At 36.7% G+C, this 21426-nt stretch overlaps 1 protein-coding gene across 1 annotated transcript in view; it reads left to right on the top strand.

Annotated features, from left to right (window-relative positions):
• The window catches only part of LOC149791590 (xanthine dehydrogenase/oxidase-like), a 123971-nt gene that overhangs the window by 18639 nt on the left and 83906 nt on the right, over nucleotides 1–21426 (top strand). The window contains exons 7-12 of the mRNA XM_089970144.1: nucleotides 2665–2739; nucleotides 9537–9611; nucleotides 14669–14810; nucleotides 17058–17231; nucleotides 18438–18514; nucleotides 20041–20131. Of these exons, the coding sequence (XP_089826270.1) occupies nucleotides 2665–2739; nucleotides 9537–9611; nucleotides 14669–14810; nucleotides 17058–17231; nucleotides 18438–18514; nucleotides 20041–20131 (634 nt within the window). The remainder of the gene's footprint in view (nucleotides 1–2664; nucleotides 2740–9536; nucleotides 9612–14668; nucleotides 14811–17057; nucleotides 17232–18437; nucleotides 18515–20040; nucleotides 20132–21426) is intronic.

Consider the following 21426-nt stretch of genomic DNA (forward strand, 5'->3'; position numbering starts at 1 on the left):
TTTTTGTTATTCTCTCTTTCTGCTTCGTTGTCCTTGCATTCTGTTTATTATTTGGGGTTTGTTTGTGCATGTGTGTGTGTGTGATTTGGTTTTCTAACAGCTTTAACAATTTTTCAGTCATACTGCTACAGTGTCTGCAGTGTGGCAGTTTATAATGATGTCTAGCACTGGAGCATCATGGCACAGACATATAGCATGATGTCCCACCTGGTTACATAATCCTGACACCAGGCAGATCAGTCATAACATTAACTCTTAATGCTGAGGGTCAAGGGAGGCAGCTGCTAGTACCATATTTTATAAGTCTTTGATATGACTCAACCGAGTTTTGAACCCATGATATCTGAGGCGGCTGCACTGACCAATTAGGCCACCCAGAATGGTCATAGTTTTCACAATTAGTATTGCTGTAGCCATATTATTTTTCTAAAATAGCAGTTGCTAGCATACACTTTACCCTTTCCCTCAACCCTATCATTGGCTGTTAATAAGCATGGAATAACTTGGTCTTACGGTAATCATTATAGTCATGTTTAGTATTAAATGTACCTAAAGTAAATATGTCTTTGACTTTGTTGAAATTATGTAGAGACTTTTCGAAAGACTCCCTTTATTCTCAGTTTATATTAGTAAATGCCCCCAACCCCAACCTCCATTATGTTAACTAATATTAGCTGTGGATCAGATTGTTGCTGTATAAGACTGACACTGCAGGATTTTTACTCCTACTACAAATTTGGGAGTGGGAAGGAGTGTTTGCCTGGTCCATCTTTCATCCGTCCATCCCACATTGTTATCCTCATACTTAGTAGAGGGATATTGTAAAAAGTCCTGTCTGTCAATCTGTCCATTCATCCATCCCACATTTTTATCCTCATATTTAGTAGAGGGATATTATAAACATCCTGTCTGTTGATCTGTCTTACATCCAACCCACATTTTTATCCTCATACTTAGTAGAGGGATATTGTAAAAAGTCCTGTCTGTCGATCTGTCCTTTCATCCAACCCACATTTGTATCCTCATTCTTAGTGGAGGGATATTGTGAAAAGTCCTGTCTGTCGATCTGTCCTTTCATCCAACTCACATTTTTATCCTCATACTCAGTCGAGGGATATTGTAAAAAGTCCTGTCTGTTGATCTGTTCTTTCATCCAACCCACATTTTTATCCTCATACTTAGTGGAGGGATATTGTAAAAGTCCTGTCTGTCGACCTGTTCTTTCATCCAGCCCACATTTTTATCCTCATACTTAGTGGAGGGATATTGTAAAAGTCCCGTCTGTTGATCTGTCCTTTCATCCAACCCGCATTTTTATTCCAACAATTTAGAAGAAGATATTATAATGCCTTCTGTCTGTCGATCCATCCCACCTTTTTATTCCCATGTTATAATGGTAGATATTATAATGCCTTCTGTCTGAACATCTGTCCTGATGTTCAACCCTTCTATTTATCCCCACATTTTAGTGGAGCATATTGAACCAGCCATTGAACAAATATTTGTATCCCAACATTTTAGTAGGAGATATGGTAATTCCCTATGTCTGTCTATCTGTCCTTCCATCCAACCCAGCTTTTTATCTCCACACTTTAGTGAACGATATTATAATGCCCTCTCTCTGTCCACATGGAACTCAATCCCCTAATCTGCTGGGTTGAAATGGATCAAACTTAGTACATAGGTTGCTCATGTGATAACCATCTGTGAAAGGGGTATGGTTTTTAGTCTGACCACTGGGATCACTGGGAGGTTTCAAAGGCTAAAGGTTAAACAGATACAGTTGCAGTCACGTTTCTGAAAATCTTATTACCAGACTGTAAACATGAAGTCATAGCATGAGGACATAATGTATGAAATGGTTTGTGGGGTATAACCCCTAGGTCAGGGTCATTGTGGGGGGGAGGGGGGAATGGGTTGAACAGTCATATGGCCAATTTGAAATCATGAGTGAAAATGTCTGGTAGTTCAGTAAATTTTCAAATCACTCACCCATTCCTTAATAAAAGGGTTATTCTGTTGATAATATTTCAGACATTTTTCATTGAAAGTCTATATTTTCTACCATAAATTTCTTTTCCAATTGTTTTGATTAAGTTCATAAAAGCATTTCATTCTCACTCTAAAGTACTAATAAACACTTACCAAAGGGAGAGCAGACTGGTCTCAGTTTGTAACTTCTTATATCTGGTGATAGAAGGATCACAAAGTAAGTTCCAGAAAACAACCTTTGAAACAAATCAAATAGAGTTTGCTAAAATTGTCAACATTTATATTTTTATAATAGATGGTTGAGTGAGAATTTTTTCTAGTCTGTTAAAAGCTTTTAGTGCCTACATTACTGGATGAGTGGAATTTTCATAATTGTTCTGCGTAAGGTGTATTTTAATTTTAAAAAACGTGGTTTTGACATGATATGCCATTTTAAGCAAATCTAGGTGAAGTTTTACCTTGAGGTAAAGTTTCATAGGCATTGTTGATTACAGCATCATGCATCTTTATGTCTTTATATGTTTTGGTGGGGTGAACACCATCTTACCAAAAGTATATGTAGATTATTGTGGCAGGTTATTTATATTCTGTGAACACATTTCTCGCTTTATAATTTAATTTATTTTGCAAAAACATATCTTTCATAATTTTCTCTTTCTAATCAAATTTCAGGATGAAAATAAACAGAATGGCTGTATAATGGGAGAACATTGTTGCAAAAATATGCCAGAAGTCACAGATCCAATTGTAAGTGTGCAATCAATGGATCAGTGGTAATATTCCCTGCAACTTTTCAAAGTAATGGTGTTGTTCTGTTATTTTCCCTATCTGTGCAAGCCTGGGTGTGTACAATATTGTGCAACTTTTCCTAAAATATTCATCTAATACAGTAGAACCTGTATAGAAAGACCACCCACTCTGCCAAGTAATAATGGTCTCTCAAGACAGGTGGTCTCCCATGACAGGTCATAAAAATATATAATGAATATATCCATACATTGAGAATGTGGTCTCTCAAGATAGGTGGTCTCTCCTAGCAGTGGTCTTTCAGTGCTAAAGTACTGCATTAGTTTAAAGGCAACTACTATGGAGGAATTAACTAATGTGTTGATCAGTAGATTTAACAGTATAAAGGCAAGACGTGGTTGGCTCCTGCTCCAAATAGACTGCTTGTCCTAGCCATTGCGCCAGTTTATCTTTGCTGATGACATACTTACTATTATTAGAATCAGAGATGCTGCCAGCATTATGTCTAAAAGCAGATCTTACCCCTATGGCACCAAAATATGTGGGGGCCCAGAGTGGCCGAGTGGTCTAAAGCGCTCTCTGTTATGGATCACTGCCATCTCACCTCTGTCTGCATGTGTTCGAGTCTAGGTTTTAGGTATGTGAGAAAGCCTGCCAGTAACTTCTCGTGGGTCGATGGTTCTACCTGAGGTTTTCCCGGGTTCTTCCTCCACCATTAATACTGGCTGCCATGCATAGCCTATTGTGTGCTAAAAAATGGCATTAAACCCCACAACAAACAAACCAAAATATGTGGGGAATAGAAAAAAAATCGTGGGAAGGGGAGAAATTGCCATAACTCCTTATTTACCCAACAGTCTAATAGAATTTCTTTAGACTGGAGTATGATTTGTGCTATTAGGTAGATGTGCACAGTTGTTTAAGAATTTCAATCCAACACCAATGATTGGTGCTTGTGGGGGTGGAGAAAATTGTGTGTATATATTATTGTACATAAAATATGAAATAATTTGACAGGCTCTGTTACATTATACAGCTACACCTACACCTTTAATACAGACTTTGAGATTTGATAGTGAGTGGTCAGTAGATGTGCACAAAGAGTTTGGAATTAGGACCAGTCCAATGGGAGCAGCCTGATGGGAGATCACACTTGTACATATTTGTAAGGGCTGATTGTGGGGTAGAGATAACTGAGCACAGCATGAAAATAATCCTGTTTTGCTGCAGACTTCAGTTTCTTCTTTGAATAAATTACCTAATCATAATACCTTAGGAGAAATACTACTGCCTTGCAAATCCAGCCGCCCCAGGTTTAAAACTTAAAAACTAAAAATGCTTATCTGCCCACCTGGGTGATGTTGGACTGGATACATGGATCAATTTCCCGTACTCAGTCCCAACATCAAGAACTGGACTATATCATGCTAGCCAAGATGGTCATGTTCCTTCATGACTGGCTTTGGCCTTGTAACTGATCACAGTGGGCCATAACCACAATTGATCTACAGTAATAGCCAGCAGAAGACAGACTTGTCCAGTTCCAAGACATGTATAATGCTGCCAAACTCTTCCCCAGTATGATGCCCAGTTTGGTACCATTATTCCAACACTTCATGAAACCAGTTATGCATGGATTAGTCTAACTTGCATAGTGCTGCTAAACACTTCCTGTGAACGATGCTCAGTCTATAAGGCACTCTCCTGGATCAGTCTGACCACAAGTGCTGGTAGGCATTTCCTGTGGAAGATGTTCAGTTTATATAGACACCCTTATGGATCATTCTTACCCGCATTAAAAAAAAAATTTGAGTTGTCATTATATTTTATATCACACGTTTTTTAATCTGAAATAGACCGAGTTCCACTCCACAGCTTCATATTTTGCACTTAGTTATTTTTCGAACTTAAGAGTCAATTCTGATACTTGACCAATGGGATCATGTATTACTAAAAGTAGAATAAAGAAAATTCATGATATGGTCATCTTTTAGTATTCGGCCACTGGAAAATGCTGGTATATATTTCAACATGATTATCACAGGGCTCGAATGCTAAATTGTGCTGTCAGAGTGAATGTCCGGATTTTAAAAGTAGAAACGTGTATCAAATGTTTGAGATGAAATTTAACGTTTAGCAGATCAGATTCTTCAATTTTTGTCTAGAGAAAGTCAGTTTCTGTTACTTAAATAATAATAATAATAATAATGAGGACTTTGTATTGCGCCTAATCTTTAGTAGCCCTAACACTGCTATACCAAGGAGAACACTTTTGAATTGATACTCTGCACTTGATGGCTGAGGCATGTTTGTCGAGCAATGAATGCAGGCTGTTATCAAGTTGTTCTGCTGTAGGAGGTAAGCAAGTTGTTAGGTTTGCTTGGATGTCATGCATTAGTTTGGTTCTATTTATCATATGGAGGTTTCTCTTAGTGGCAGATAAAGGTGGAGGGTTAGGGACTGATATGTCAAGATGACAAATAATGCAGAGGTGATCTTATGCAAGTTCATGGGATACCAGGGAGGACCGTAGAATATTGTCATTAGGTCTATGAATAATCCAGTCTAAAATGTGACTATGTTTATGGGTGGGTTGGTTAACTGACTGTTTGAGGTTGAAAACATTAATGGAATCTAGGAGTTTTGATGTGTTTGGGTTTCTGGGACAGTCAAAGAGAAAGTTGAAATCTCCAAGAATAATCAGGTTGCCACCTATCGAATTTCCATACTCCAGGAGATTCGGAAACTGCTCCAAAAAGAGAGATTCAGTCAGTTTGTTTTTTCTTCTAGGAGGAGGGCTGTATAGGCAGAAAAAATGGACTGACCTTTGTTCCAGTGTGAGTGTGGTTTGGACTGGTAGAAATTGAAAGTTGTGGTGTGGTTAAGACATTTGATCATGGAGTTCTTTATAATGACAGCAATTCCACCTCCGCAAGAGTGACGGGCAAACGATTTGATGGAGTAACCAGTGGGTGTTAGATCCATACACTGGGGCTCATCTCCTGATGTTTTTAGCCTTATTTCTGTCAGGAAAAAGATATTCTGATCTTGATAAAATTAACTATTTCTGTGCGCTTTTCCGGTGGTCCTACTGATTGGGTATTGAAATAATGCAATACGCAGAGGTATCTGTTGGATGTTTGACACAAAGGTTGACAGTTTAATAGGGATTTGAGTTAGGTTATCTAAATTAACGGTCGAATTTTTAAATTGTTGAGCCAGAAAGGGCATAAGGGAGATGACTAGAATTCTTCCTGTTCTACGCCGGCCAGCTTTGAAACGTTTCTTTTTTCACTTCTGTTTACATTAAGTAATTATGAATGTAGTTCCATTTCATTTAGTCTGGAGCACAATGTAGTGTGGAGAACCAAGGAGTGATCATTTAAAGCAATTAATGAGGGTCCATCATAGCATAAACGGGTTGACTGGTGAGTATCACATGATGGCGGTTTGTTCAACAACAGAGGAATTTGTAGCAGTGGAGCAAGCCAGCAGAGAAAATGTCTAATTCTTCTGGTTTCTAAAACAACGAGATGATGAAACACATATGAACTGAACAGCCAATGTATGATGAACAAAATAATGTAGACGAAGACAGAAAACAAGCACATATATCATGAAAAACAGCACAAAAAATGGAACAGCTGCTTCAAGCTGGTTAAGCGATAGCGGTCATCTTGACAGTAGTACCTCAAAACACTTCCAGCATATGATGTCCAACTTAAGGCCTCCATTTTCAAGGGAGGTCTCTTCACTCGCCCTCAAGCTGCTGCCATGCAAGAGACTTTACTTATTGACATGTTAGAAGTGATAGGTGCTGGAAGTGTAGTGTTCTGCTATCATCAACATTCTTCTCCAACTACTTTGCAGGTACCACAGGAGATGTTGACTTACTACCACGATCTAGAGATGATGAAACAGGCATTCAAGTTCCCTTGTCATTTTTAGATCTTACTTGGATGAGCCATGTCCTCTTTTTTTTTTACGTTACCTGCCAGGTCTACAGTTTTGACATAAGGTCATAATCATCTATGAAAGATTCTACTTTCAATTGCTTCCACAATCACAATCAGAACAGTTCTAGACATTTCAGGACTGAGTACATCATCAGTTATGAGTCTCAAGCATCTAAGGGTGTATTATATCATAAATGCCTCCTGTTTTCCATTTGAATACAAAATGAGTGGATTTGCAGTTTCATGACCATGAGATCAACCTTATGTCCAATATTTTGATGATTGATTCGCAGTATGTGGACCACATCTTATATCCTTTCACCATGAATCTCAACGGAATAAGCGTGTGCAAATTCATGATAGGGTCCACTTCATAACATAGAGGTACAAGATACTATAGCCATAATAGTAACTGAACTTACAACATTTGAAGAGATTCAGTCCTTTCTGCTCCCAGATTACAGACCTATCTTGGACCAAGGTATGCTAACAACCTCCATCCTATGTTCTCCTTAATGATCAGTTTGATGGAATTTGCTACACAGTATCAGCCCTTTCAATCTCTTCTATAGTGGAGGGATTTACGAGGCAGCCAACAGGGTTGCAGGGGCTCGGAGGGAGGCCCATCGTTTCCACAATCAATATCTCAATGACATATATCCAGGCCCTACATCCTAGCCTTATCTCAGATCCCAGTATGAAAAAGAATCCAATTTTTTAAAGCTGATTGGAGAAGATTTACCATCATGACATGGGGATCCAACAGATGGTCTTGGGGACTCAGTTCACCCTCCTACCCTCCCAGCATATAGAGAGCATGCATGCATTCCACTCCAGTAGTAACTGAAATATTCATGGGATTTGGCATCAATCCTTGTACCAAGGAGAGGTCACTCTGCCCTATTATTAACTAGTTGGGCAGTTAGCTTGTGCTTTTTACCTAAAAGATTCTACCTGGGAGGGATAGATTTGCTAGTTAGTTCTCCTAAGATATTATGATTGGATAAGTATTTGTGAAGAAATATATTTTACTAGAAAATATTAGTTTCTCTTTTCTCATGCTCATTGGGATACACTCTATGGCTATCTATCAGTTAGTCGATTACCACATCTCATCCACTGGTTTGAAATTCTTGAAATTTTAACCCTCTGAGTTATTTAAGAGGAGTGTCACTCTTAGCTTTTGACCCTGGAAGGGGTAGTTGGGTCAGATGTCAGATCTCCCAAACATTTCAGTTGTTGAGGAGTTTTCAGTATTTTCTGAGCAAACTTCATGCGTGTAGTCATAGCAGGAACAAGTAATATTTATGACACAGATTTTGCATTATGCCTGTGAATTATGGTCAGGGAGTGGGTAGGAATGAGGGAAGTTTGGAATATGCAGTAAAAGTGGGGAGACTAGCAATGGTGTGATTGAGAGGAATGAAGGTGATTTGAATATGCAATAAATAGTGTGGAGAAAAATAGTGTGGTAGATTGGCATTGGTGTGAATGAGGAGTGAGGTAGGTTTGAAATATGCAGTTAATAGTGTGGAGATTGGAATTGGCGTGAATGAGGAATGAGGGAGGTTTGTTATGTGCAGTAAATAGTGTGGAGATTGGCATTTGTGTGAATGAGAAATGAGGGAGGTTTGAAATATGCAGTAAATAGTGTGGAGATTGGCAGTGGTGTGAATGAGGAATGAGGGAGGTTTGAAAGATGCAGTAAATATTGTGGAGATTGGCAGTGGCGTTGGTGCAAATGAAAGAAATGGAGGTTTGGATTATGGAGTAAATAGTGTGGAGATTGGCATTTGTGTGAATGAGGAATGAGGGAGGTTTGTAATATGGAGTAAATAGTGTGGAGATTGGCAGTGGTGTGGATGAGGAATGAGGGAGGTTTGGAATATGGAGTAAATAGTGTGGAGATTGGCATTTGTGTGAATGAGGAATGAGGGAGGTTTGTAATATGGAGTAAATAGTGTGGAGATTGGCAGTGGTGTGGATGAGGAATGAGGGAGGTTTGGAATATGGAGTAAATAGTGTGGAGATTGGCAGTGGTGTGAATGAGGAATGAGGGAGGTTTGGAATATGCAGTAAATAGTGTGGAGATTGGCAGTGGTGTGAATGAGGAATGAGGGAGGTTTGGAATATGCAGTAAATAGTGTGGAGATTGGCAGTGGTGTGAATGAGGAATGAGGGAGGTTTGGAATATGGGGTAAATAGTATACAGATTGGCTGTGATGTGAATGAGGAATGGAGCAGGTTTGGAATAAGCAGTAAATAGTGTGGAGATTGGCAGTGTTGTGAATATGGGAGGTTTGGTATATGCAGTAAATAGTGTGGAGATTGGCTGTGGTGTGAATGAGGAATGAGGGAGGTTTGGAATATGCAGTAAATAATGTGGAGATTGGCAACAGTGAGCCATTGCAGTTAATCTACATTGTTTTGTTCATTGTCAGGCAGGTTACACGTACTGTAATGTCTTCTTAATAACATGTTGCATGCATTTTCAAGTCCATCAGACCATGAGTGTTATTTGAGATGAACATTTTTTGTTCCTTAGAGATCCTTTTTGTGCTATGTATGAAGGCAGAGTAGAGTGATATGAAAGGCTGGTGGTTTGAATAGTTTTTTTGACATAACATACATATGAATATGTCATTTAAACATTAGAACTACATGGATAACAAAAGATTTAATTCATGATTTACATATTTTCCATCTCAGCCACTTGTTCCTTCGTATCAGAATTTCTTGTTATATGTGTAAAACATTCTAGTTCAATGGACATTATTTAATGCAAAAAAATGTGGATTTTTGTAGTCATATTGTGTGTTTATTATTTATTTATAACTGTAGGGTGACAGTAAGGCAAAGAGAATCTATGTTCCTACGGACGAGTCTCAAGTAACAATATTCCCACCAGGACTTAAGGTAATTGTTGTGAATGCTACTTCTCTTTGTTTTATCTCATATTGCCTTACGGTCAAGCGAACTTACGGTATGGCCCTGCATCTAATATGTGTCATCCATTGTATATTGAGTCTCATCCATCAACATTTTATCAGTTAAAAACTCCTCAGTGACCAAGATAAGTTTTCAACCAAAATTGTCAGAAAACATTCTGGAATAAGGAGCTTTCCAATTTGTACAAATGATAACTGTTCTGCTGTCAAATATGGCGCTGTTAATAAAAGACATTTCTTCTCAAGTGAATAAATTTCCATTGTGATAACCAAACATAGCAAAACCTTTTAACAAGTTCTTCTCAAAAACAGTTCAGCAGAATTGTAACAATGTTTACAGTAAGCACACTTCTGTAAAGGCATTTCAGATTCATACTGATGATGCCAATCTGCCATCAGATATGCCCATGTTAGTAAAATAGAAAAACATTTTCAGGAAGTTTATGTAAACAAAACTGCTCAACAGAATTTGACCTGCTCTGACAGAAAACATCTTAACATAAATTCCTTTAAGCATTGGACAAATGGTACTGATTTGCCATCAAATGTGGATGAAGATAAAATATTTAGAGAAATCTTGAAACGATTTCATTACCTCTACTTTCATAGTCCAGAGGGGCTTATGTGATGGCCTTTATTCCATCACCTGTCCATTTGTTAACTCTAGTTGTAATCACTTCTCCTAAACTACATGGAGGATTGCCATAAAACTTTACACACATTCATCCTATTGTATGGTTAATCCTAAATGAAAATGGAGCCACTCAGACATCCAATATAGCCACCATAGCAGCCATTTTAAAAATCTTGCTATAGCTACTTCTACTGAATGGATGATTATATCAATGTTGAATTTTCTCCAACAGACGCCATAAGATGTCTATTTGGTCCTAATGAAACATGGTGCACATCTGATGTTAATTATGGCCACTATGTCAGCCATCTTGAAAATCTTGTCTTCTTTTGAATGGAAAGTCATACTGACGTAGGGTTTCACCAAAAGAATTTCATATAATGTCAAGTTGGTAATAAATGAAAATGCTGCAGATCTGGTGTCTAATATGGCCACCAAGGTAGCCATCTTGAAAATGTTCTTATTTCTACTTCTCTGAAATAGATGGTATATCAACATGGGGTTTCCACTTGTAATGGGGTTTCCACTAGTAGACTTCTTATGATACCTTGTTGATCCGAAATGAAAATGGTACCAGTCATACTTCCAATAAAGCTGCCATGATGGCTGTTGTAAACATTTTGCTGTCGCTACTTCCCCTGAATGGATGGTCATATTTACATGGATTACACTGGACAACAAATTTTTACAAAAGTCATGTTACTGAAATAAAATTAGTCAATTCTTATCAATTTTTATGTGCTGAACACGAATATGACAGTCAAATTGCAAAATTGGCTCTAGTTTTTTTGTAATCTGCAAGAAATTAATGTTTACATAACGAAATGCATTCCAATAGTAAAAGGTCAACTGTAATAGCCTACCTATAAAAAATCAAGTCATTGACTACATCTTAGATTTCTTCGCCTGTCTCTTGTACAGCTGTTCGGGAGCATCTCTGAGGAGTGTCCAGCAGTAGTCAGCCAGCATTGTAGTGGACCATTTTCCCTGGTATCTTTGTTCCATTGTTGCGATATCTTGATGAAAACGTTCGCCGTGTTCATCACTAACAATACCACAGTTGCTAGGAAAGAAATCCAAATGGGAATGAAGGAAGTGAATCTTTAGAGACATATTGCAGCCAAGTTTCTTATACTTCATCAACATGTCTTCTACTAGTTCCTTATAGTTTTCTGCCCTAACATTTCCGAGGAAGTTTGTAGAAACTAGGCGAAAAGCATTCCATGCTTGTTTCGCGTCACCTTCCAGCAAGTTGTTGAACCGGTCATCTTTGAAAAGCTCTTGAATCTGAGGACCCACAAAAACTCCCTCTTTAATCTTTGCTTCGCTGAGTCCAGGGAATTTTTCATGCAGGTATCGGAATGCTGGCAAAGTCCGGTCAATGGCTTTCACGAAGTTCTTCATCAAACCTAGTTTGATGTGAAGGGGTGGTAGCAAGATTTTCTGAGCCTCAACCAGAGCTGGGTGTTGGATATTCTTCTCTCCAATGGCTACATTCTGCCTGTGAGTCCATTCCTTCCTCATGTAGTGCATTTCCCTTGCTCGGCTATCCCACTCGCATAAGAAACACATGTATTTTGTATATCCTTGCTGCAGTCCCATTAAAAGGGCAACTACCTTCAAATCACCACAGAGGTGCCAGCTGTACTTGTTATACTCAATGGAATTCAGTAGCTGCCTTAAGTTATCGTATGTCTCTTTCATGTGGACAGCATACGCTACTGGAATAGATGGAAGAATGTTTCCATTGTGCAAAAGCACAGCCTTGAGACTCAGTTTCGAAGAGTCCACAAATAGTCTCCATTCTTGTGGGTCATGAGTGATTTTTAAAGCATTCATGAGGCCCTCAATATCGGAACAGAATATCAGATTACTTTCCTTTCTGAAGAAAGGCTCCAATTGCTGGTGGCGCTTTCGATATGCAGTAATTGTGACATCTTCTTCTAGAAGATTCCATTGTTGGAGTCTTGATCCTAGCAATTCTGCCTTGTTCTTTGATAAGTCCAAATCACGAATCAGGTCATTTAGTTCTTCCTGTGTTATTCTGTGTGGGGTTGATGATGCACCACAGTGAAAATCTGGATCACTGCATGCTGATGGACCAGGAGAAGAACAGGTCGACTCACCTTTGTCTTCGTCAGATGAATCAAGAGAATATTCTGCTGGAGGTTCTGGAATAGGAAGTCCCTCACCATGTGGAACTGGTCTCAATGCAGACGGAATGTTTGGGTAGACTATTCTCGACTTCTTTCGCTTCGTTATTCCGCCGGAAAGAGGAGGAACCAAGCAGAAGTAACAGTCATTTAGGTGGTTGCTTGGCTCTCTCCACACAATTGGGACTGCAAACGGCATTGATGACCTTTTGCAATTCAACCACTGTGAAAGCTGTGTTGTACATGTAGCACAGCATATATGCGGAGCCCAAGGCTTGTCTTGGTTACCAACCTTGCATCCGAAGTAAAGATGATATGCCTTCTTCACTTGAGAATTGATACTTTTCTTCTGGTTGGCAAATGTCACTTCCCCACAAATATAGCAAAAATTGTCCGCGGTATTAACACACTTTAGAGGCATTACTGTTCTTTATTGTACGTAAATGGATAAAATAATAAGTTTTATGTAACAGTAGCTTGAACTGTCTCGCACAACGTCTAAAATATTTTAAATGCTGAACCTATCTGATTGGGCTTTATATAGTACACTGCTTACGTCAGCTTCAGCAGCCGCCTGGCATTAGTATAATAGGCCTACACATGTATAGTACACTGCTGACGTCAACTTACTTCAGCAGCCGCATGGCATTAGTATTGCATTGCATCAGAAAATGATGCAATCAACTGTGGATGATGTGAGCATGATGGTATTATGCAATGTTACATCATTATTCCGGATGTTGCTGCAGTCCTACTGGAGAAATTTACACAGTGAAACATAGAAAATGAGGTATATGAATATCTTCAAAACGAGAGCCAATACAAATTTTTCACGGTTATATTTGTGTTCGGCACACCAAAATACTACAGATTAGGGCCTTTTCAAGTCAGTAATGATTTCACTGTTGACCAGTGTTATGCAACAGAAGACTTCTAATAATGTCTACTTTATTCTAAATGAAAATGCCATTCCGACATCCATTATGTCCGTCACATCCGTTAATTTTCTTGGCCAGCTACTCATGTATTTAGCGATTTAGTCTGATGTTGACTAGGCGTGGCATCTCATGTCCACTTTTGCCTCTTGTTTTGGGAAGTTTTACTTTACCTTAATTTGAAAAATCATTGAAATGAAAAAATTCTGAGAAAGTTTTTTTTACAGGCATAATTTTCCTTGTACTTCAAATCAAGTACCCATTTTTCCATAACTGTGGATGAAAATTGTTGCTTCACAATTTTTTTAAATTCAGTTTTGCTAACTTGATAGCAGAATCAAGAAAAATGTTTAAAATCATGTGAAACCTTTTAAAATATTTCTGACGTATGATGGTTGAATTTTATTCATGAAAATTTTTATATAAATGTTTTTAAGCATTTTTATTGATCCTCTATAAAAAAAGACGGAAGCTTTTAGTTTTGTTCATGTCTTTCCTGAATATATTTTAGTGCTTTTGCACAAGAACTATTGAATTATTTGAATGAAATTTTACATCCATAATCATAAAGTTAAGTAATTACATTTTTGGAACATTACAAAAAATTTTTAACATTGTTTCACCTTTTTCGAACTTTTTGGACTGTGACGTTATTTTACAAACACTTCATTAGCATTGTTAAGCAAAAACCATTTGAATTAGAAGGATAAAAAAATTGTATGTACATTTTTATTTATATATTTATGATGACTTTATTTTCAGAAAGTTATTAAATTAGCTATAGAACTAATATGCCTTGAGGCCGTCTGTACTTCAACTTTTTACATTTTACATTTTACTTTTAACTCTTTTTCATTGTTTACATGTAGGCAAATAAAATTTGAATGCTTGTTTATATGCATATGTAAATGATTTGAGTACTGAAAACAACACAGAGCCAGATTTGCCATCACATAATATGCCGAAAGATCAGGGTCTGTGTTGTTTGTTCAACTGATTACTCTTAATGAACTGCAGAGACCCAGATCTACTGTTGCATTATGTGATGGCAAATCTGGGTCTGTGAAATTTGCTGTTGGACCCAACTTGTGATTATTTATGATAGATTTTTGTGGCATTACAACAATTTTTAAATTTATAAATTTTTACGTATTTCATTTTTTGGGATTTAGACTTTTATTTTCTCCATTTGGGTCATTTTAGTTTAAAAACACATTATATCATTTTACATTTAAGAAAAAAGAAACAATTAAATGTCCTTGTATCACATATAACAAAGTTGCTGTTTTCTTTCTGTTCTAAGCTGGCAGAAGTCAATCCCCAAAGAGCCATGCTCTTCAAGGGAGGTAACTGGTTATGGTTTGTACCAGCAAATCTGGAAGAACTGCTTTCACTGAAACAGAAATACCCATCTGCTCATATTGTCATGGGAAACACAAGATTAGGTACATTTCTGCTCAATAATTTACTTCATTAACAAATAAATATTTTTGAATGTTGCATTGAAAATCTTTTCGTTTTACATTTTTTTATTTTTTTTTAATGTTAGAGAAAAATACTGCATGTATGTAATTTGTCTTTGTCATCACTAAGAGTTAGCCATGACAACACATACTGCAGGAATAAAACATAATTTATCATTGACAGATGCATGCCAATAGATAGGATGTGAATCTTCATTTTTTCGAATGCAAAAATCAGATAGGATTTGAAAGGAAATTTGCTTTTAGCATTTATTTTTGTAATGTTAAGGGATATGCTCTTAACCCTTCCCGTACTTATTTATATGAATAAATCTTTACCAACTGTATACAATTTCCTTATTTGAGCTCACATCTGGTAATCTTTCATCCACCTGAGAAGGCTGGAAGTAACTATGCTTGGATTGGGAAGGCCATATTGTCATTATAGTCAATGGGGCAGTTTGACTTATGATAGCGAATACCCATATGGCCTCTTGTAATATGAATTTAATTAGAAAAGTTTCAAAAGGAGAATCAAGTGCAGGATCTCACAGGGATCATTGAAGTTGAGGAAACATGAGAACCTGAGAAAACTATTGTTTTTGATAGACAACTGATACCCGTAGTTCATGGGGTCTCAGGTGGCTGAGTGGTCTAAGATGTTCAGCTTTTCCTATCACTGCCATCTCACCTCTGCATGCGGTCAATTCCCAGGGTCAGCTAATGTGGGTATGTGAGAAAGCTTGACAGACGCTTCCCTTGGGTCAGTGTTTCATCCCAGGATTTAGCCAGATTTGTCTTCCACCAGTTATAATGGCCATCATGTATGGCCTATCTTGTGCTGAAATGTGGCATTAACCCACAAAATCAAACCCATAGCTTATACCCACCTTGAGAAGTGTTCTTACTTATTTATGAAGAGCGTGCAAGGGGAGGTAATAAACCAGGGGAGATAATAACCCTTATTGAACAGGGCTATACCTACCTTGAGAAGTGTTCTTATGATTCTAAATGGAAGATTTCAGAATTCTTCTTGACATTTTGCCTCGGCATTTGAAAGACCAATATGTTTCCTACAGGATTGGAAACTGAACCTGTACCATCATCCTCAACCCTGATCTATTCTCTCGTTGAGTCATCTGTACTTCTTTTGAGAGAATATATTAAATGACATCGGGGAACATGCATTCTCATTCTTTCTTGAGTTTCTTTTAATGTGATGATTTGTGCAGTAATAGTCCACATCTGTTTATTGTTCATATGAATGGTTAGTCATCAGCTAATGAGTCATCAGCTTAATATATTTACCATATTATAGGTATTTTGCTCTGATTTAACTTCAAAAATGATAAAAACTATAATTCTTTCATTTCACCCATCAAGACTGATAGCTGCATCTATAGCTCCATGAAGTTTAACATAAACATCTTGAAATGTAGTTTAAATTACTGAATTTGTTTTGTGCATGAATTATTTAAGCACCATTTTTATCAACATACAGAGCACCACCACACATTTGATACAATCTGAAAAAGTATTGTCTGTGTGTATTGTGGATTTATAAGTTATGGAAGAGTCTGTTGTTTATACAGGACTAAGCATTTGTGGAAGTAGTTGCATGCTACTTGCAAACAAGCATCTGCTCATTAGACAAAGCATATTATAAATAGACTTTAAAAAAAAAAATTAATAGTTTTATGAAAACTAGTTGATGCAAACTATGTTTGTTCACTAGTTGCATGCAGTGGCTCCCATAACCTCTTGATTAAAAAATGGACTCTTCCATAACTTCAGCACCAAGATGGTGGATTACACAGACCATTCTGTTTCAATATTTATTGAGTGAGTGGTGTTGGTGTTGAAATCATTCATGCATGAAACTCGGGTAAGTTTATATACATCTCAAGATGTTCTTTTGAAAATTCACTGAATTGCAGACATGGATGCTGTTCTGGGTTTTTTTTATCACCATTTCTCATCACAAGATACAACTATTGTGAATGAAACTAAGTGATATATTTCTCATTCAGGGTAATTAGTACTTCTTTTCTGCACAGCTTGTAGTAAATGTGTAGTGAACATATTATCTTACATCAGTGTTTTCATCGGTGTGTTCTTTCAGTTCAGTTTAGCATTTAACTGAGCATTCCAGCCATGCATCGAAGTATTTGTGTTCTACTAACACATTTATAATCGATGTCAGCATGAATTATTTCTTTCCTTTTTCAGCATATCTTATGAAGATGCATAAAAATCTAGGAGAGCAGACCTACTTAATCAGTGGGAGTGATCTACCTGAATTAAAGTTCTTCAAGCTTGAAGAGACTGGGATGAAAATTGGGGCTGGACTTACCTTTAGTGAACTTGAGACTGAACTAAAATCAGCGGCAATCAGTTTACCAGGTGAGATGGAAAAACATCTGGACAGATAGACAAAAACTCAATGCACACACCGTCACTACACCGACCCTCCCATAGCCACACATGTACATAAATCAGCACCCTCAACTTCCAAGCAATACTTCAAGGTATTATCCACTTAGCCAATCCAAGTCATTCTCTAAAGAAATTTGAATTTTTATATATTCTATCCAAACATAACAGAAACCAATCGGAACCAGTCTTCCTGTAATGTGTGCTTAACTTATATTCATGATTGTAGGTAGTACTTCAACATAGTATTTGTAAGCATGTTGACATGGCCTTTTGATCTTAGAGGTTTTGGAAGTGAACTTTTGAACCACATCTTGGTCATTTTATTTTGTCTTAGATTTGTATATAAGGTTATGATGAACAGAATTATTCATTCCTATTTTAAGTTCAGACTCAAGAGTAATTGTTGTGTTCAGATATAATTTGAGTGTAATCATTTATTTAAAAATTATTCATTGGAATGACTAAATGCTCATTGATATTTTGGACTAAATCACGATTTTTGGATTATTGTGAATTCATCCAGTTACATACATTTTCATACCCTGACTTGTATTCATTCATTATTATTGTAACATTTTCCATTAAAATCTGACTTGTTTTCAAACGTTTCTGTTCTGTAGAGAATGAAGAGAATGCATTTCAGATATATATAAAAAAATCCACTTGTTTTCTTTTCATTCCCCATTAAAAATGTAAAATTTATGTCATTAAAATATCTACTTGTAGAAAACAATCTACGTATAAAAATTTGTAAATCTACTGGTTTGATGTCCTAGTTGTGTCACATGTATGTCTATTTATTATGTGCGGGCGATGAAGTTTGTTAAGACTAATCTGCTGAGCAAACAATATAGACCCTGATTCTGTGCATTATCAAATCAGGGTCTGTGTTGTTTGCAGTTTAATCTAATTTGTATACACGTATATACAGTAATACGGAATACACATATTATTCTACTGTTACTTACATTATGTTGCTAAGTGCTAATCTCGTTTAAAGAAAGCTGGACTGGTTCACAGACATATATATAAAGAGAAGATTCTTGCCTGATTATAATGTGTTAAATTCTGTAAATGACATAAATCTTAGTAGATGAAATATTCTATTTATATTTTTGGATAATATAGGTAGTATAATTCTCGTCTCATACTGTATACCCACATTATTTACAGAGGAGAAGCAGAGGTATATTCCAGCATTTCTACACATGATCCGTAGATATGGATCGGATCAAATCAGAAATGTGGCGGTATGTTTGTCATTTAGAGAATAACAGATTTCATAATGTTACGGTTAATTTTGTCATTTCAAAATAAGGTTTCAGACATCACTGTAAAATGAATTAATACTACTATAAAACTACAATAATTCCTTTCAGTTTATCATATACAATATTGATGCTCCCACCAAATATCTTCAATTAGTGATTTTTTTAAATAATTATAAACCGCTCCGGTGGTCTAGTGGTTAGAGCATCCGCCTCAGATGCAGGGGCTTGTGAATTCAATCCTTGGTCGAGTCATACCAAAGACTTTAAAAAACGGTACTAACAGCTGCTTTGCTTGGCACTCAGCATTAGGAGGTTAGTGTTAGGACAGATCGGCCTGGTGTCATGATAATATGACTGGGTGGGACATCGTGCTACATCTCTGCGGCATGATGCCCCAGTGCTGGACATCACTGTAAACTGCCACAATGCATACATCATAGCGATATGACTGAAAAATTGAAAAAGCTACATTAAAAATCTGAAGCACACACACACACACACAATAATTATAACTATTTTCCTCTGTGGATCTTTATCTCAAAGGCCATTATGTAGTGACAATACTAGCATTATAATTTCGGACACTTTATCGACATGAACTTGTCCAGAACCCAGGAAAAAACATTGAGCAGGCTTGTCATTTACATCGTAAGCTTCTGTTTAGTTTGAAACACAAAGAAGATGATGCTGCCAGAGACCGCCTTTCAACCGTCAGGTTAAAAAAAAATGATTGATGAAAGGACTAAGTTTTATACCTTTTTGTGTCCTTGAGGCATTTCATTTTTAAAATTGGAAGAGGGTGGGTACAAACTGCCAATAGGATTGCAACCACTTTAGAAAAAAATGATATCTTGGAACAATGCATGATTAGTATCTTTCACCATTTAATTTAGAACTGTGTTACAAACTGCCAGGGGATTGGCACCATTTAATTTAGAACTGTGTTACAAACTGCCAGGGGGATTGGCACTATTTAATTTAGAACTGTGTTACAAATTGCCAGGGGGATTGGCACTATTTAATTTAGAACTGTGTTACAAACTGCCAGGGGGATTGGCACTATTTAATTTAGAACTGTGTTACAAACTGCCAGGAGGATTGACAGATACTTAACATCACAATTTACCTGGAATGTGCCATGGTTGGTATCTTTTTACCACTCTACTTGGCTGGTCAAATCAGTCTCAGAAACTGATCTTACATGTGATTTATTCAGCATGGCCATTTTTGAAGGAAGAATTTACCTCCTTATTTAAGAGCTCCCAATATAGACAAAGGGAGATATCTCTACTAGTATGTGTATGCATGTAACAAGATCATTATAATGAGCTTTAAACGTGCAAAAGTTCCCAAATAATAATATTTAAGTTTGCAGTGTGGTATTATGTCAGTTAGTGTATATTTAATATTTGTCATATCGTATAATATTTGTTATTTTTTTGAACACTAAATAGCCTGTATTGAGCTGGCATGCCATAAACATTACTGCTGATTTATCTTTGCAGACACTGGGAGGAAATATTGCAGCAGGATGTTCCAACTTTGACTTTGTCCCACTTCTTAGTGCAGTAGGTGCAGTTGTTGTCACAGTTTCTAGTAAGTAGTGTGGATGCATGCATGTTTGACATTTTCTTTAGAATTCATTCACATGCATATTAGAGATGTTAGTGCCATGTTTTTGTATCAAATCTCTGTGAGAATCATTTTGTTTCCTAAGTATTAAAATCTGAGAAATACGGAAATACTATTAGTACTTTATATATATTACCTTCTTTATGTATCTATTACTATTATATATGACCGCTCCAGTGGCCTAGTGGTTAGAGCATCTGCCTTGGATGCGGGAGGTCGTGGGTTTGATCCCCAGCCAAGTCATACCAAAGACTTAACAAAAATGGTACTAACAGCTACCTCGCTTGGCGCTCAGCATTAAGAGGTTAGTGTTAGGACCGGGTGGGGCATCAGTGCTAGACATCACTATATCCTGTCACATTGCAGACATCATAGCGATATGACTGATTGTTTTTTAAAGCTACGTTGAAAATCCAAATCACACACTATTATATATATATATATATATATATATATATATATATATATATATATATATATATATATTACTGCTCTATGTATATGTTGCTGCTTTGTGTACATTACCTCCTTTATGTAGATATTCTTCTTTACAATTCCAGCCCTCACATGCTTGCTTTTCGCAACAAACGTTCTGAAAGTTATCTGCCTACACCACTATTTATGCTTTGTGCATATTACCTGTTTTATATATATTACCTGTCTTGTGTTCATTAACGGCTTTATGCATCTATTATTGTATGATATATATTACCTGACTTGTTTATATTATCTGCCTTACCTGTATTACCTGTTTTATGTATATCAGGGGTATGAACCTATGTCACACGTGCCACAAGGTGGCACATCATGAGGTTTTGTGTAGCACATGAAGGGCAGCCAAAAATCTTGATTTTAACAGTGTTACTCTCTTAGTGGTGGCATGCGCTAATTCATATTGTAATTAATACAGAAAAAAGTGTCACACTATGTAAAATAGGTTGCCAACCCCTGATGTATATATTACTGCTTTGTGTGTATTACCTGCATTATGTATATATTACTTCATTATGAATGTACTGCTACTTTATATATAGTACCTGCATATATATATATATATATATATATATATATATATATATATATATTACCTGCATTATGTAATTAATTACTACTTTAGGTAAATATTGCTATTTTATGTATATAAGCTACATTATGTATGTATTGCTACTCTATATGTATACCTGTGTTATGTATATACTACTGCTTTATTATCTGCTACCTGCCATACACGTGTTTTCTTGCCAAAAAGAAAAAGTAAT

Source organism: Sinohyriopsis cumingii, chromosome 9, assembly GCF_028554795.1.
Source record: "Sinohyriopsis cumingii isolate HCF-2022 chromosome 9, ASM2855479v2, whole genome shotgun sequence".
NCBI classification, from domain to species: domain Eukaryota; kingdom Metazoa; phylum Mollusca; class Bivalvia; order Unionida; family Unionidae; genus Sinohyriopsis; species Sinohyriopsis cumingii.